General features: G+C 42.9%; 1 protein-coding gene across 3 annotated transcripts in view; it reads right to left on the bottom strand.

Moving 5' to 3' along the window:
* The window catches only part of srcin1b (SRC kinase signaling inhibitor 1b), a 147,651-nt gene that overhangs the window by 29,257 nt on the left and 100,147 nt on the right, over window positions 1-18,247 (bottom strand). For 2 of the 3 annotated variants that reach the window (XM_061707906.1, XM_061707907.1), the window contains exons 6-10: window positions 10,385-11,307; window positions 8,674-8,763; window positions 5,252-5,292; window positions 4,988-5,011; window positions 1,865-2,025 (exon numbers count right to left, since the gene is read on the bottom strand). In XM_061707906.1, the coding sequence (XP_061563890.1) occupies window positions 1,865-2,025; window positions 4,988-5,011; window positions 5,252-5,292; window positions 8,674-8,763; window positions 10,385-11,307 (1,239 nt within the window). The remainder of the gene's footprint in view (window positions 1-1,864; window positions 2,026-4,987; window positions 5,012-5,251; window positions 5,293-8,673; window positions 8,764-10,384; window positions 11,308-18,247) is intronic. The other variant, XM_061707909.1, reaches the window with a different exon arrangement.

The raw sequence follows: 18,247 nt of genomic DNA, 5'->3' as shown, positions 1-18,247 counted from the left end.
TGTTTTGCACGTGATCGAGAAAGTAGACCCACAGCTGATCACAATGATCGAACTTCATTTGATCGCTATCACAAATCGAGATCGTATAATCGCCCAGCCCTAGTATAATGTGTCAGTTAGAAAAGTTGGGGAGCCCATGGTTGAACCACACGTTTCAAGTCTGGCAGAAGGTGATTAATATGAGCAATATACATAGAATGTTTTTCCCCAACAAGCATGATTCTAGCTTCAAATCATGGACAATGTATGGTCTTACAACATTTCTTTCACTCACTCATAAGAACACTGTATTCAGCTTTGAGGTTTTACAGGATAAACATGGCTTACAATGAAATGATTTCCATAGATATCTGCAACTACGATTTTATATCGATCGTGAATGTAAACTGACAGATCTCTCAGATGTCGAATTAGAATTCTACCACATTCTGAAAAATGCCATTACAATGACTCCAGCCAACTCCAATTCCAAACTGTACACAGCTATATCCCATGCCAATAATAGCAACACTCTTTACATCAAAGCTAAATGGGAAAGGGAAGCAAGGATTGACATTTCTGAGGAGACTTGGGGCAATATCTGGTCCTTCCAGTGGACAACATCTAGCTCCATGGACTGGAGAGAGCATTGTTGGAAGAATATTATTAGATATTTCAAGACACCGTATCAGGAGAAATACAAAGGTGCAAATGTGCCATGTTGGAGACAATGTGGCTCGACTATGGCTAACCACTATCACATTTTTTGGGACTGCCCCAAGCTGAAAGTGTTCTGGAGGGGTATCCAGGCTTCAGTAGGCACAATTTTTAATATTCAGTTTCCTCTGAGTTTTGATGTGTTATATCTAGATCATGTTACTGTTTTGGAATGTAGGCGAGAGATAAAATTGCTGCAATTGCTCTTAGTGGCAAGTAAAAAAGCAACTACCAGGAGATGGTTAACTCCGATCCCACCTACTCTAGAGGACTGGATTGGTATCACCTTAGAGATTTTTAGGATGGAAAAGCTGACCTTCCAACTAAAAACACAACGGGACATATTTTATAAGATTTGGAATAACTGGATTGTATTTATCACCCCCATGAGAGCAGATTTTGTTTGATTTCACTGGTACTATGTAACTCGTTGATTTGACCTCGACTGGGTTTTACGATTGGTTCAAAACAGCAGAGGCAGGTGACACCCTGATTTCTGTTCATAGTTCATGTAAACATTCATTTTTGGGACTTAAACTAGCAAAACTGGAAGGACATTCATTCTCATCTGATTGAGTGTTGCTGTATCGTTTTATCGACTTGTCCTTTCCAAATAAAGAAACAATTATAAAAAAAGGGATGTAGATGGGCGATAAGGAACTACCAGATCTAACAGGAGCTCTGTCACTTCATAGCTGCTGGCGGCTATCAACGGACTTTTCAGCAGCGCCGAGACGGACTAAAAAAAATGTAAAAGCGCCACTTCCAAGCTTCTCTTACTCATCTACTCCAGATTCTACATCTTTATTGTTTTTGTCTTCTTCATTTAGATCACACAATCAAATAAGTCACAGCAGCTTCGCTCCAACCCTCCCACTTCTGCTCCAGGTGCTGGATTGTAATGGAAAAGAAACCAGGCCGAGTTGAGTCGAACCGAGTAGGTGCTAGTGGAAAAGTGCCATAAAGCACACCAGTTTCACAAAACGTCCATGAAACTAAACCAACAGTATGAATGTTTGACACTTCATGAAGGACTGATTCATTGTCTGTCTTCTGCACCAGATTCATTACTTTTACCAAGAGGCCCCCAATAAATAAAGAATAGTCACTATAGCTGATAAACACATGGAGTGGCAACCTTCACCGGTGGATTTTGTCACATACACACCTGCATGTTGCGCAGCTGCAACAGCTGTTTGCGCAGGGCGCTGGTGTTCTTCTGTAGGCCTTGTAGATGGAACTGCATCTGCAGACGGGACACCCCCACTGGCTGGTTGGGCCCCAAGGATGGAGGTGGCATCAGGGCCAGTGGAGCAGATGGTGTCAGAGCTGCTCAGCATAAACAGATACTCAAATCAATGAAGTCCTCTTTGCCCATTGCTGGGCTCCTTTCAAGGACACATTCAGCGCTGATAGAAGTTGTCCCAAAACAGAGTAAATGGAAACTGAACCAGTTTGAATCTCGGCACAAGCGGAATATTAATTTGTACAGGATTTAACAACAGGACAATTTCTATCTGTACTGAATGTCAGGAAGGGGGCTGCAGTAGACTCAATGATAAACAACATGGGACGGCTTCAAGGATGAACTAAGTCAATAATGAAAAATGTAATTTTTATGTATGTCATTATAACAAAGTCCGCCAACAGCCAATACGTATGAGTACTTCCAAATCAGATAGTCTTTATAAATGACGATGAGCACTATGAATCATCATGCAGAACAAAGACAAAGAGGAGTAACCTGTACACAACGAATCAATAACAGAGTTGCATTTTAAGGCTACTTTTATTCATCAAAACAAAGAGTGCTGTGATGTCTGTACTCTGGTATTATAACCAAACTGCAGACTCCGGACTGATGAGCACGGCAGCCTCAGTAACTTTGCTGTCATTAAATTTCTCTCTGCTGCCTCTATGGTCACGTTTAAAATCACTAATTTCAAGTTATTTCAAGCACAAAACAGCCCACAGATAGCAGCTTGAGCCAATCTGAGGCTCTGTTTCTGTCCACCCAACACTTTCAGGATGAGATATCACACCCACGTGTGTCCGGACTGAACCTCCAATTATGATTGGAGGGTGACATGCGGTGACTAGTGAGAGGTCCCAGTTGCACATAAATGCATCTGTCATCACAGTCATCCTGCAGTTCGTGCACCGCTCGTTGGCTCTGTTCTTCCACAAGATAACAGCAACGCTGAAGTTAGTTTAACTACTCTTGACCGTGCTACTGGTACCTCAATGGGTTAGAACACTGAGTGCTGGCCACCATAATAACCAAGTGAACTGGGAGTTTTCTGTGTGCGCTCATCTCCACAAAGCTCGATCAGATTCTGTAAAAGATGAAAGGAAAGACTACTTTTGTATGGCATGAAACTTTGCTCTTGCAATCGAGGGATGCCACTTTGTCTTATTCTGATGTCGCCTCTCTTCTTGTCAGAGATTATTTCCTCAAGTAAAAGTGTATAGTTTCTGGAGATGGTAGGCTGACAGGAAACTTCTGGATTTTTCAGGTCCTGCAATAGTCAGTGAATGACTTGGTCTGCTGGCAAGGTGCCCTGCCAGCTGAGATCAACCTGGGAGCATAGTCACCAAGAATCCCTTTGTGCCTGGAGCCCCAAGTCACTCTCTGGCGAAGCAGACTGAGGACCTTCACGCAGTGCCTGCACACTCAGATTGCTTCAGACTGACTAATATGAGACTGCAGCCAAATGCCACATATTCATTTAAGGTCCTCTCTTCATAGGACAGACATCTGTGTTTGCACTACACACTGAGACCATGTTGAGCTACTGATGTTGCCAATCGAGTCGGGTTCTCTTGGCTAAGTCTGGGCTGCATCTGTGTCCCCTGCAGAGCTTGTATATCCCATACTATAGGTACTCACATGCAGTGTACATGCATGTATTTAAAGTAATCTGACTGAAATGGAATAAAACGTTATCATAACTCCTGTTCTCTAAAGTAAAGGGACATGCTAGAACACCTGTGTTGCCACTGGGCTCAGTGAAGAGCAACTATAGATGGAGAAGATCAGTTTCTGGTTTCAAATCAAACTTTCAAACAGTTTAGCACATGTACCATGATTATAAAAAGCCCTCAACAAGCCCTGGATAGCTCAGTGGGTTGAGCGGGCGGTATTTGTAGACGCTATAGTCCTTGTGCAGGCAGCGCAGGTTCGAGTCCCAGCCTGTTGCTCTGTACTGCAATGCCCCCCCCCCCCCCCCCCCCCCCCCTATATCTACCTGAATCTTGTCTACCTACTTTCTCAGTAAAGGCCACTATGGCCACAAAACCTTTAAAAAAAAAAAAGAAGTCATCAATAACGGAGCTTCAATACCATGATTCACCATGACAACTTAAACCAAAAGGGATCCGCTTAACTTTCTCTGTAACAATAATAGTCTTTATTGCAATTAGATCATTAATTTCAGCACATCTTTCCGTGGAAAAGTAACAAGGCACCAGCAGTGAAAGAAATATGGGCGTATTATACCTAAGAGTCAATTTCACGCAGGTGCAATCCTGCTGCTGAAAAGCAGTTGAAGATTAAGTATAAAAAACACAATTCGTTGGCGAAAGGGCCTTTCTGTGTGGAGTTTGCATGTTCTCCCCGTGTTCCCTTGGGTAGCTAATGTGAGGTAACCTCACAAAAACATGCAAACAGTCCTGGGCTATACATGCCCCCTCTGGCCAGCCGGGGCGCCAGATGGGGTGGGGAGGATCCGGCCGGAATAACTTGATCCTTCCACGCGCTACGTCCGGCCGGAGAAGCCCCACCCTGTCTGGTGAAAAGAAGTGGCCTGCTCACTCCTCAGGTTAAGAAGGAGACTTGAGCTCAGTGCGGGCCCTCCCGGGGCTGGTAGAGGGAGCAATGCCCAGCATGGTCACTTAGGTTGGAGCACTGGGTGACATAATGGGGAAAAAAATCGGGATAAAAATATAAAAAAAAAAAAAAAAAAAAAAAAATGTAAAGAAAAAAGTAATTTCAGCACTTCTGTTTGGCAGTAGATCAACATGTTGATTTATTTGCTCATTTAATTATGCATGTGCATCATAAATGTATTTGTTTGTGGGATTGTTTAATGCAACTCAATGATTTCTTACTCAGCAACACAGAGACAGGGAAACAAAAAGGACCGCAGAGAAATGGGTCCCTCCAAATGACACCCGTATTTGCACTTGAATGCAAATTGGGCTCCAAACATAGACTTAGGACTATGATGGACAGGAAGGCGAGCATACAGGGTAACAGTTATCAGACACTTCAGGAACACACAGTAGCTACCTTTCTTTTTTTTAGTTCGTCCAGCTAAAACAAAAAGCATGAGCACCAGTTACAGAGCAGCAAAGGAACAAGAGCCAGCACGTACGGCATGAACAAGCTTGCAAAGTCAGCCATTATGATCATGTATGAGACCCATTAAAAATTATGCATTTTAAATTAAACATACAGTCTGCCAAAGGAGAAGAGCCAATAGTAGCTATCAAACAGGCAGAGGGGGGCAGAGACAAGCAGCAGTGACGTTGTTCATTTTGAAGGTGCACTTACTGTCAGTTCCTGAGCAGTCACTGGCTGACTCGATCTTCTCCCTGGAAGAGGCAGGGGTGAAAGTAGGATAAAGTTCTTGTAGGAACTAATCCAACACCCCCCCACGGGCCCAACCTCAGACACAAATTTAATTTTACAATTTTAAAATTGTAAAATTGATAGTGTTTACCTAATTTAGAGTAAGCCTAACTGTAAAAAGGCTTTTCTCAAATAGACATGTAATGTTCTAGATGAGTTGCATAGAGCTAGATAAGAGCCAACATAAATTAAAAGCTTCATGCTAAATCCGGTGTATTTACACTGCTTTATGTGGTGGCTATCAATATGCATTGTCCCATCTAAATAAATAACTTTTTTTTTAAATAATTTCCAGTGTAATGTTGCGTGCGTGCGTGCGTGCGTGCGTGCGTGCGTGCGTGCGTGCGTGCGTGCGTGCGTGCGTGCGTGCGTGCGTGCGTGTGTGTGTTCTGAGACAGTAAAGTTTAACATTTTTAGGCTTAACATTATTTAGTTAGTTGGCCCTTTATTCTGGCAACGGCCTACCCCTCTTTTTGGTTCTGCTGCTGCTTCCTCCCTCTTTTCTTCATCTCTAACTTTGGAGTCGGACTCCCTTTTTCTCTTAAATATGTTGTAAATCTTTCTCTGCATTTTGATGATGATTCTGTATCATACCTGTCAAGTTTTGGATTTAAAAATAAGGGACATTTTCCGCCGCTGTCCCACCAGTCCAACCGAGGTCCAGTATCCTTTACATTTAAGACAAATTTACGAGAAATCTAAAATAACTGCCTGTCAACCACTTACAAACTGCAATTATGAGCTCAGAACCTGATAGTGACCTTTGTTGACACTGAAATATTGTGGACATTCCTACTGTATGTATATAATTCATATAATAGAGCCTAAATGAAAACACTAGTGAATTAAAGCATACTTATTTATTTTAAACATTTTTAGTTTATATACGCATTGATTGTCTTTAAGTGAAACATTTACATTTTATTTTAATTTGTCATTTTCACTCATGTGGCTCTCTGGCATTAATGACTGATGACACAGACGCATGTTTCTGTGTCTCTAGCTGAAATGACTTTCAAAACTCGTTGTCCTGCTCCTCTTTAGGAAAGTAAATTCAGTTTTCCATTTTTAGAGATATTTACATTGTAATTACATTGTAAAAAAGTCTTCACTTTTTTGGTAGAAATGTCTTCTCTCTCGTTACCATCCATCCATACATCTCTGATTTGTTGTTCTGAGTTTGTTCCCGTTATTGCCACTGGCCTCACGAGAACTGCCACCCAGGCTACAACAGGTGGCAGTTCTTGCAAGAATAGTGACAATTCAGTTTGCGGTTTAAAAATTATTATATTATAAAACGGGAAATTTACGGGAAAATTCTAATACAGGAGGAGACAGCGGGAAAGACGGGTGAACTACGGTAGTTTCCCGGCCAAAACGGGAGACTTGACAGGTAGGCTATGTTCTGCATGTGTTCCCTGTATATTCCTGTGTGTTCTGCCACCAGGAGGCGCTGTGAGCTGCTCGTTACATTACAGCGGTGTATATGTAACGTTACGACGCTGTAGTGTAGTTTGCTCGTCTGTTGGACAAACTGGCAGCGTTATATAAGGGTTTGTCTTCTAGTTAACATTTGATTAGTTTTCTGCTCATGTTGTGAGCATCAGTACGCTGGGAATAACAGGTGGATCATCTGTCCTCTCCACTCTTTTCTCTCCTCCCACTCTGCTCAAAACGCCTTCCTGTGTGATCCGGGTCTATTTCTTTCCGGATCCCCGTTCCGGGCCGATCCGGCTTACTTTCGCCCCTTGAAGAGGCAAAGAGGTTAAGTACTTGGAGCCAGAACCTGCTACTGATTTAGCCTGGGAGAAGCTATTGGTACAGTACGTGGTGGACAAGCAAAAATAGTGCACGTGGTTGGTGCAAGTGTGTGATCAGATGTGTTCGACATCACCTGCTTATTACTTTATTAAACACAAGTTAAGGTTTGGGAGATTACTTTTATACGGAGCCCCTCTGGTGACATAAAAATAAAATAATGCGTGGCCACGCATTAATAACTCGTGGCCACGCATTAATTATCTCGTGGCCATGAGATATTAACTCGTGGCTACAAACTAGACTCGAGGAGAGCACCGCGCATGCGCACGTCTGCGACGGAGAGGCTGGCAGATGTTCCTGCCAAGTGGATGTAAATGGCTACGACTGCATCTGTTCAAGTCTGTTAAAAACATAAATAAATTTCTTTATAAAGCCACTTTTTTTGTTGTTATATATTATCAATGTTTTGATCTGCTACAATAATGTAATGAATTCAAAGGAAAACACCTCAAGTTGAGGGCTTTTCTCATCAATTTTTAGGTGAGATTAAAAAAGAGGTTCATTAATTACAGATCTTACTTAATTAATCGCTCAAGTTTTTGCTTGACAGCATTAATTTTCATATTCATACAGTACAACTTAGGCTATGTTCACACTGCAGGTCTTAATATTTGTGTGTGTGTGTTTTTCATATATCAGCCTTGGTTGTGAACAGGTTTCTGTTACAGTTTTGAAGAGACATGCAGGACATGCATGTCCTGTAAGACACAGTATGTCCAGGTACAGATGTAAACATGATGCAGCAGCAAGGAGCCATGTGATTTCTGATGTCACTGAAGCAGATATCATGTTCAAAAAATAATCCTGCCAGCGCAGAACTGTGACATTAATCACAAAACAGGGATGTCAAAGATGGATGAGATGTGACCTGGCAGTTCAGAGTGAAGTTGCTTTGCAAAACAGTAGATACGTATCAGACAGTCAACAAAAAATCAGATTGGGGAAGAAAATAAATAAATAATGGGATTTGGGCTACTTTTTCCTGCAGTGTGAACATAGCCAAAGCTGTGTCATCTCAAAGTTTACACAGCTGGTAGTATGTATGCTTTCATACACTTATAAAAAGCTTTTCTTTTAATATGCCCATATTTTAATTGTACTCTGCAGATTCTTTGAACTGACGTATCCATTGTTATGTTGCTATTCCCAAGATGCAGACATCATACTCCAAGTAAGATGGTATTTTTCTGTGAAATCCCAAATCTTTTAACACACTAAGTTGCAGAATTTAGACTGAACCGAAGAGTTTCTGAAATATTTTAGTTAATTTCATCTCTCCTCAGGCAGCAGACATAGCAGTGGCCCTGATCCAAGGATTCAAGGATCCAAAGATTCAAGGAGTTTTGATTGGCATTTCAACACATGTCAGACATCAGCTGGTCCCGGTGCCAGCCCAATAGAAATAGTAAAATATAGTAATAAATAAATATACACACACATACATATGCTGTATATGTATATACAGCATATATACAGCATATCAAATAGCTACATATACATGCGAGGGGGGGGGTGCATCTTACGGGCTTTCAGCTTCAGGCGCTCTGCTCAGAACTCTTTGCAGCAGCCCGGTCAGACTGGCTATCTGCTTCTCCATAACCTCCATACGCTCCCTGGATTCAAAGCAAAGACGCATGAAACACAAGGGCTAATAGACATTTCATGCATAGTTCACATCAAGTTGAAATGTTGTCCCGAGTCAAGCCGAAGTTACAAATCATTCAGGTTCTGAACAGAAAAACCAAAAAAAAAATGTCGGCCCTGAGAACAGATACACTCCAACATCTGGCAGAGTTCATATTTCTGGTTCATTTTCCTCTCAGAAGGGCAAGACTGCCAGCCAAACTTTCTGATACTCTTACATTAACACACACTTCCAAGAAAGTGTGATTCATCACAGCTTGAAAACTGACAGCTGATCGGATAAAATATGCATGAACTACGACTTTAAGCAGAGGGATTCATCACACGCTACTGTTTGTGCTCAAAGAAAAGCATCTCTGTCCAAGTTACTTTAAAAAGTAACAGCTACAACCTGCATATGTACACATAAAAAAATGTTTTTTAAGAGCATCTAACTTATATAAGCGTGCGACACTGGCTCAAAATAATGCTCTATAAAAAAGTAAAATTAGGAGCTCCATCAGTAGCTTGATTGTGAGCATGTGACCTGCACCAGGGACAAAACTGAAAACAACCAATCAATCCTGCAGAACAAATAACTAAATAAATATATAACTAATTGAATGGATGAGTAACACTGTCATGAAGAATTGTGGTACATCACCCAAACTTTTTTTTTTTAAATGTATTTTCTACTTTCTGATCATTTCTTCAACTTGTTATAAGCTGTGTTTCAATGGATCTACAAGTCACTGTGGAGACCCATCATGGAGGACCTATCCACATAATTATCTACAGTCTCCAGGTCTGAGTTCAGCACAAGTGACCACAATCTAAAATAAAAAGAAAATCTGTGACCCTGGAAATCCTGGGGGAGTGTCATTAAACCGCACATCTGGTGTCAAGGCTTGGTCCTCTGAGCCCCACAACAGGGGGACCTCCTACAGGCCTGAGAAGGTGTGCAGGCGCACAGGCCAGCTGCAGTACGGGAGGTCATGTTACTTGAACATTATGATCTTTTTACAATTCTAAATGAGAGATTACACGTTGACTTGTGCTTATCTGATCTGGAAAAGATGCAGACTGAAAGAGTATGATGTTCTAGCAAATTGCAATTTCTATTTGGTTGTTTTATATTCTTTGATGGATAATCTAGTGAGGAAATCACCACAAAACTGACCCACAGAGTCAATTTTGTTTCATGATAAAAAAAACGATTTAAGGAAAATAGGAAACAGTGGCGGTTGTTTTTTTTTGTTTTTTTTTTTCAGTTAAAGTCTTATAGTCCTTTTGGGGCGAACAGTGGGAAGATCTCCTCCAAATAGGGGCGTGGCAGAAAACAAAGTGAAAATCACTAATTTAATGGATTAATTTCTCCACAATAAATGTTGCTGGTTTCATCCCTGTAGTGCAGTTGACCCGTGGCAGCAAACGGCCACTCACTCAGCCGCAGCTCTCAACAAACATTATTCTGGCTCCTGCTCATTCAGGTGTGAACGGCTTTCACAGATAAACTTGACTGTTTTTACATTTTGTTTTCACCACCTTTGATGAAATGAGCAACAGAATCCCAAACAAAGACAGCTAAAACATCTGAAAGACCCGTCCTACCTGGTCTCCGTCTCATTTCCCAGCAAAGGTGAACCAAAGCCTCCAGCAACCCCTCCGTCCCCTCCCTGCATCAGGCACAGTTGCTCTGCAGTGAGACCCAGCCCTTGACCCTGGACTCGGGCTTTTGGACTCTCTCCAAAAACAGAAGAGGTCACAGAGTCCCTTCGCAAACTCTGCCTCCCAGGGGAGCTGCGAGTGGGCATGGTGCCTCCGTAGGAATCCCTCATGTCTGGTATCTTCTGCGGGGAGGAGGGGGGTGGCACCCGCAGCCCCATGGCCAACATAGAAGCAGCGTAGGCATCGTTATAAAGCGGCCCTCCTGGCCGGTACAAAGCACCACTTTCCATCAGCTCCCCTTGTAAAGCAGCAGCAGAATAGGAGGTGAGGGATCGGACTGATCCCGGACCTCCCCCTCCACCACCCCCTCCCCGGCGGTATAAGGAGCTGTAATGGTCGGCTCTGGCTGGCAGAGGGGAGTGAGGACCTCCTGCAAGACTCAGCCGACTTGTGTCCGGGCCCAGAGAGTACGGATCTGCATAGATGCCGCCCCCCACTCGATCATCTCCGCGCAGCAGCACCACACTTCTGGATCCCCCCATCTCATCATCAGGCTTCACGTCCCTGCGCTCCAGGATGGCGCTGGACGAGGTGCAGAAGGCTGGCTGGGTGTGATGGAGCTGGTGGAGCTGTTGCTGCTGGTGAGGAGAGGAATGATGGGACTGTGAGTGAGGGTGGGGCAGGGAGTGGGTGTGGTGGGGGGGTCCTGCATAGGAAGAAGGCCTGGCAGCGCTGCTGTAGAGAAGACGGGCGCGGGACGGTGAGCCTTGAGGGGAGGCTGAGGAGGAGGAGTGCTGCGATGACATTGGGGGGTTGCTCAGGCGACGGTTGGGGGACGAGTCCTGCGGTGCATACACCATCTCCCTCTAATGAGAACAAGAGAACAGAAGCTGAGCTGAGCATCAGTCTACCCAGAATCTGACCCAACTGCTGAACAATTGGACAAAGACACGTTTTAAGTAGGGCAGTCAAAGTTAACGCATTAATAACGCGTTAACTTCACGTCCTCTTAACGCCGACAATTTTTTAAACGCACGATTAACGTGCAAGATGAAAAAAAATTTTAAAACGTGCATTATATAATTTTTGGCGGTCGACGGCACCGTAGCTTGAGGAAAAGTATGGTGGACTGAAAGATGGAGAATGAAAAGGGACTTTTGAATGGCAAGTTCACTTTCAAAAAGATGTGAAGTGTAAAGTTGGGGCCTACATTGTGTTTGTATTTATGAAGGAATGTTACATTCAGGTCAAAAGCTTTTTTTTTGTGGAAAGTTGAATAAACATTGGCATAAGGCAAACATATTTGCCCTTTCTCATGTTGTTAAAAGCATTAAAAACATGAAAAAATACCTTAAGGTAATTTAGAACAGCAAAAAGTGTGTGAATAAATGTGCGATTAATATACGATTAATCGCGAGTTAACTATGGACAACATGTGATTAATCGCGATTGAAAAAATTAATCGCGATTAAAAAAATGTATCGTTTGACAGCCCTAGTTTAAGGATTTTGTTTTAAGCTCAAAGGATGTTTCAGCCTGTGTAACTAAGTACATCGATTACTCTACATGACAGCTTTGATTATTTTGTACATTTAATATTTTTGGTGGAACAAAAGAAGCCCAAAACAACTGAAATGATACTTGTTACTTGAAGAGTAGGAACTACCCATGATCAGAAATTCCTCTGTGACCTTTGAACATGCCACAGCTCATGCTTACTTAGCTTTGATCTATGGAGTTTAAACTGAACTTTTGAACAGAAACAACAGTCTTCAATCCCTTGTGTGTTTGTCTCCAGAAATCTGCTGTGTTGTAATTGAATGTTAAATATTTGTAGGAATGAAAGGTCTTTGCAGTCACACTCATGGCAAATATGATGAATGATAATCCGCTTCTCAACAGAGCAGCTACACATCTCTGTAGCTGTGAGATCCTCACATCATCTCTCAACCATTTACAAACTTAACAAGCACAAGGTTTTTCTGCACCCCGACCACTTCCCTGCAGAACTAAAACTGTCCAGCAGATTCCTGCAGTTTAACTACACAGAAGGCATTGCTGTGTGAGGCATTGCTGATACTTGTAACGACCACATCTTTCCCTGTACAGTTTTCAACAATGTGACTGGAGGAATAACTGGGATGGATTTGGACCAGAGTCCAGTCAGTAATGTCAAACTGTGTTAATGCTGTCCAGCTGAGTCTAAAACAAAACTGGCGACACAAAACATGAAATCACTTTGATATGCTATTTAACTTATGTACATGTGATCCAGAGTGTGGGCCAGGCCTTAGACAGAGCTGCAGTCCTCCCTCCTGTGGACCTGTGTGGACAGCTTCATTAACAAGTTTGGATCCTTCATCCATGTAAATGCGAGCTTTCATGAAGTTTACATTTCATTTGTTTGGTTTGCAATTGAAAATGTAATTAATTTTCTTTTTTTCATTACAATTTTTGTAATTTATCTGAAATGCTGAAAAATATAAAATGATCAAAAATGTTTGTCACATTGAGTAGGTGGAGTTTCTGCACTTTATAAATGCTGCTTCTGAAAATGGTGTTGATCCTGTAAGTACAGTACTTGATGTCTTATTGACGGGCTGATTATGAAGAACGCTCCATTTTGGCATCAACCCCAAATGTCAGAGCGGAAGGCTGTTACTTCTTCAAAGCTCGGTAATAACACAAAGCGGCAGCGGTGTGTGCACGAGGCTACCAGACGAATATCATACATTTAATAACAAAATAAAACAGAAAACAACACTGGAGCTGCTCATGACGCACAAAGCTTTTTGTTGGAGACGATGCAAACTAAAATGCCAATATTTCCACATAATAACTGTGATGGCTCTTGTGACAACGGTCCACAGCCTCACAGCAGACTCCAGAGTCATCGTCCATCTTGTATCATGGCAACAGCCTGAAGTCGACAGCATTCTTAAAGTGACTGAGGACAGACGTACAAAACCTCCAGAAGTCACGAGACTTCCAACACGCCTTTGCTTCTGAAAGTTTACCCTGTGCCATCGTTCAAAGCCTGCCCTTGTCCTGCTGAGAAAAATATGCCCATCAATCTGATCCTCAACCATCCCCTGTCCTACAGACACTTGGACAGGCCTCAGAGGTGCAGCTCATCCTTCCGGGGTGTGCAATCAGAGAATAATCTCGGCTGTGTTGGCAACAGTTCAATAATCCCACACACACATACACAAACTCATCCTCACTTTGACAATAGATGAGACAACCAAGGTACCTCACCCACATAACTCCAGTTAAGCCTGCTGGTTCGATAAGGCTGTAAATTCTTGGAGCATTTCCAAAATGAAGCAGTGATGCCTCTTGGGGGAGTACCTGACCTCCATAACATTGGCAAATCTCACACAGCAGCAGGCACAGACCTGATTGCACATACAGAGATGTAAACAGAAGATGGGGGGTCTGCAACAGGAACACCAAATGTTGTCAAAAAATGCCTCACTGCTTGGGCTGTTCGGTGGCGTAGTGAGTTAAGCAGGCGGCTCATATACTGAGGCTACAGTTCTCCTGCAGAGGTTGCAGGTTCAAATCCTGGCCTGTGCACCTTTGCTGCATGTCATCCCCATTCTCTCTCTCTACCCCCTTCCTGACTTCAATAAAGGGCCACTAGAGCCCCAAAAAATGCCTCGCTGCTGACAGCTCTTGCCTGATTTCAGCTTTTTAACATTCAGTTTTCTCAAAGTGAGCATGGCATATGTCTGCTTTCCTACAATGTAATGCTTTTTTATCTAAAAGTGATTTCATGCTGTATGAGCAGCCTTATGTAATATACGGAATTGTTGCTTTCTCATCTCCATAATTAAACTCTGCAAGGTTTTCAAGAGGGAAAAAATCCAGAGGTTTATTTTATTGTAACTAAATGACCAAAACATTTAATTAAGCATAAAATACATCTATATTTCTTTCAGACACCGCTGGACAATTGTGTGTTATTTTAGTCCTGTCAGCAGAGATTTGCGTTCTCTTTTGTAAATAATCTGGATGAAAGTATAAGAAACTACCGTCTTGAAAGAGGATTATTTTTAATTATTTCCAAGAGTAATGTATAAATAGAAGCAACACTGATGGCAAGACAGGACAGAGCAGACTTCAATTTTAGTGTAGTCACTACACTAAAATTGAAGTCTAGTGTCCTTCAGCATTTGCAGCAAGATGATTAACATCTTCTATAATAAGTCTGTTGTGGAGAGTTCAGGGACATCTGCAGACATCTGCTGGGGAGCAGCATCAGAACCAGAGACGTAAAGAATCTGAACAAGCTGATGAAGAAGGCTGGTTCTGTTCTGGAGCCTCTGGATATGATTGAAGGAGGATTGAAGATCATCGACAACACTGAACATCCTCTTCACAACACAGTAATTCAGCAACAGAGTCTTCAGTCAGAAGTTCTTCAGATCTGCTGCAGCAAAGATCGCTACAGGAGATCCTTCAAACCTCTAAAGGAGATCCTTTCTTGTCATAGTTATAAACGTATACCATCTGTCTTTGAAGAGACTTAAATGAAATGACTATGGAACTTTTAATTTCCTTTAATTAATTAAATTTAATTGAATTTCAAATGTGCTTTGGTCGACCTGGCCAGGTGTACTCCTGCCTCTCGCCTCTAATGAGCTGGGATAGGCTCCAGCAGAACCTTGTGGAGGATTGGGCGGGGTCTGCTGGGGGAGCAGCGCGGGGTGGACCAACTGATTGGGAACAGGTGTGTCCAATCAATCTCTCCTCCCTGCCTGTGCATTTAAGGAGCGGCTGCACACCGGCAAACGGGGTCTGTAGTGGGTGATGACACGGAGCTGCTGGAGACTCACGGAGACTCACGGAGACTCGCGGAGACTCACGGAGACTCGCGGAGACGAGGACGGTGGCGGCGGCGGCGGCAGCGGCGGCTGGGTGTTCACGTGTCTGGTGACGAATAAAGTCAACCGTTTCTCCGCTAAATCTCATGTCCTCATTCCTGTCGGCTGACCCCGGTAGCACGAGTTGGCTACAAAATTGTATCTATCCATCATCATGAGAGTAACCTTTCTTCATGTTTCATTTCAATAGCTTCAAAAGAAAAAGAGTGACTCAGCAGGCTTCATATGAAATGAATGTGAATAAAATTCTCGTTCCATAGCAGAAGATGCTACGCTTACATCTGCAACATTTGTGAAGATGATTAGTCTAGATGGAAAGTGGGGTCCACGCGCACCCCCCGGATTTTTTTATGCCACCTGATTTTTTTTAATCCTTTTAAATGTCTAGTTTCAGAATTTGGTCAGTGCCAAGATCAACTAATGTCTGAAAGGCTTCGTTTTCACACTTAATTGCATCTAACTCCAGACCAGAAAATTGAAATTTGAGATTGGCAAAGTAGCATATCCTATCATACATACAAGCCACAGAGACTAATAACACATTTATTTCTGCTGAAACCACCGAGCAACCACCAAAACAACCTAGCGACCACCTAGCAACCACTTTTAAGACCCTAACTACCCTAGCAACCACCCTAGCAACCACCCTAGCAACCACACCTAAAAGAACTTAAAACCTCCTTGGTCTAGAAGGAAAATGGGTTTCAAGGGTAACCCCTATTATTTATGTCATCTACTCTTTGTTATCATCAAAGTGTCTTCTTTCAGAATTTGTCAGGTGCCAACCTGAAATCATCTCCCAAAGGCTTTATTTTTTATCCTTGTACTGCGAACCCCGACCAGAAAACTCTAAACACCGACATAGTATGTGGTGCAACTTTTGTCCTAAACAACTTACAGAGACAAATTAATACATTTTCCAAGCCAACTCTGATAGGCCATCACGTAGCAACCACCTTAAAGACCCTAGCAACCACCCTAGCAACCGCCTCTGTAAGTTGTTTAGGACAAAAGTTACACCACATTGTAGAGACAAATGAATATATTTACCCAGGCAACTCTGTTAAAATGAACACAATAAAATAATTGTTTATTACATTTGACTACACACTGACTGTTTAAAACAAAAATCGTAAATAAAAAGGCAAAAAATGTGTGTAGGATGCAGTTAACTTGTGACTAATCGTCAAATTCGCCATCACTGAGGAGATCTTCTATCTCTATTTCTTCCATTTCTAAGTCTTCATCATTCTTATACTCGTTGTCCTCTTCATCACCAGATATGTTGTTGTTGACAGCATCGGCTCCCATGTCAAGAGCCGCCTGCTCTTCCACCTCAGCTCTTTGAGCCAGTAACTCGACAAGAGTAGGAGGGTCCCATTGTCCATATGGGTTCCAGTACCTCTTTGTCTGTTTTCTCCCAGCCCATGCCCGGGTCATATGCTTTTGGGCTTTCCATTATTGCCTCGGCTGCTCTCTTATAGCATGCCACCCTGTAGTTAGCCCGTTGCACATGGGGGAGGAGGCAGGCGTTCGAGGTCTACTTTCGACCTAGAGTCCAGGACCTTCTCGTTACCTACCATCTTCCTCAGCATCTTCGCTCGTGCTACATCAACCGATGTTATTCGTGGTTGGCCATACATAATGCAGGTGAATTTTTCCATCTCATTTTTCCATCTCATCTTGCTCAATTCCCACTTAGGATGTGTTTCAGGCAACCACTGGTTGCGAGGCCTGCCTCAATGAGGATCTCTGCATAGCCAGCTCCAAGACACTTATGGCCAGTGAGCCTGCCCATGTAATTCATGGCTGTATGGAACTTGCCAATAAGGACGACATGCCTACTGAATTCCTCCTCATATTTCCATACTATAGGACAGGCCTTCATCACCACTCCTAGGTCAAATGTGTTGATCGTGTATGGCTGTCCAACCTCCTCGGTTGCTGCCTCAGACCTCTTGAGGATCTCATACACCACTGCGTTGTCTGTTATAGGCTGGTCGATGGGCCTGTAGAAGTCGATAGTAGATTTCCTCGGAGGCACATTCCCTGTGCTCGAGATAAAACCACCAAACCCAGGCACCTGTTGCTTGCCCTGGCTGCTCAACCATCTTCAGAGAAGATGAATGTTGTATTGGAAACATTGAGGAATGAAACGCAATTTGGTTTTCAGCAGGAGGGGTAAACTTGGCATTCTTGGGGAAGCTGGGGCCGGTCCTTTTGAACACCAGCTCTGGGAGACTCTCAGGAGGTGTGATCTTAAGGCTTCTCATCTTGGATGACCTGTCATACAGAGGAAGGGTCCTCCTTCTGGTGCTCGGAAGGCTCTCCTTCACCTCTTGTATCATGATCCCCCCTGCGCTGTTCACAACATTTGAACCATGAACGTTGGTTGTTATTCTGTTCAGATTGTCCCACTCACTGTGAAACACTGCGTTTCCTTCACCGGTGATAATCTGAGGGGTTAGGAGGGTGGATATCTCTCCAAAAGCCTTGCTCATGGCTGTCTCAAGCTCCATATTGAAATCATATATTTCCGAGTGTCCCAGTCTTGACAGGATGGTTGTCAGCTGCAAAGACAGACAAACACCAAAATAAATTACTCGCTCAAAAAACATTAAACAATACAAAGTAGGAACTCGTAAGCATGTACATACAGTGCATATCAGTTTAATTTATTGTAGCAAACATATAACTCATTCTTCAACTTATTTCTCACCTGTTTGCTGCAATAGAGGTGACGAAGTGTGGCACAAAGTAGTATGTGCTTCGGCAGTTTCCACTGGCTGCTAGTTGCTGCACACATCTTGAGCTATAGAATAGACAAGCCTCTGTGTCTTTTCACACTCATCTTCTCCTAGTGACCCAGTCACCACTGATCTCAGGAATTGGACTAGAGGCTCTGGCAACAGCTCAT

This window comes from Cololabis saira, chromosome 19 (assembly GCF_033807715.1).
Source record: "Cololabis saira isolate AMF1-May2022 chromosome 19, fColSai1.1, whole genome shotgun sequence".
Classification (NCBI taxonomy): Eukaryota; Metazoa; Chordata; class Actinopteri; order Beloniformes; family Belonidae; genus Cololabis; species Cololabis saira.
The sequence above is the reverse complement of the archived record's forward strand: the minus strand, read 5'-3'. Positions and strand labels throughout refer to the sequence as shown.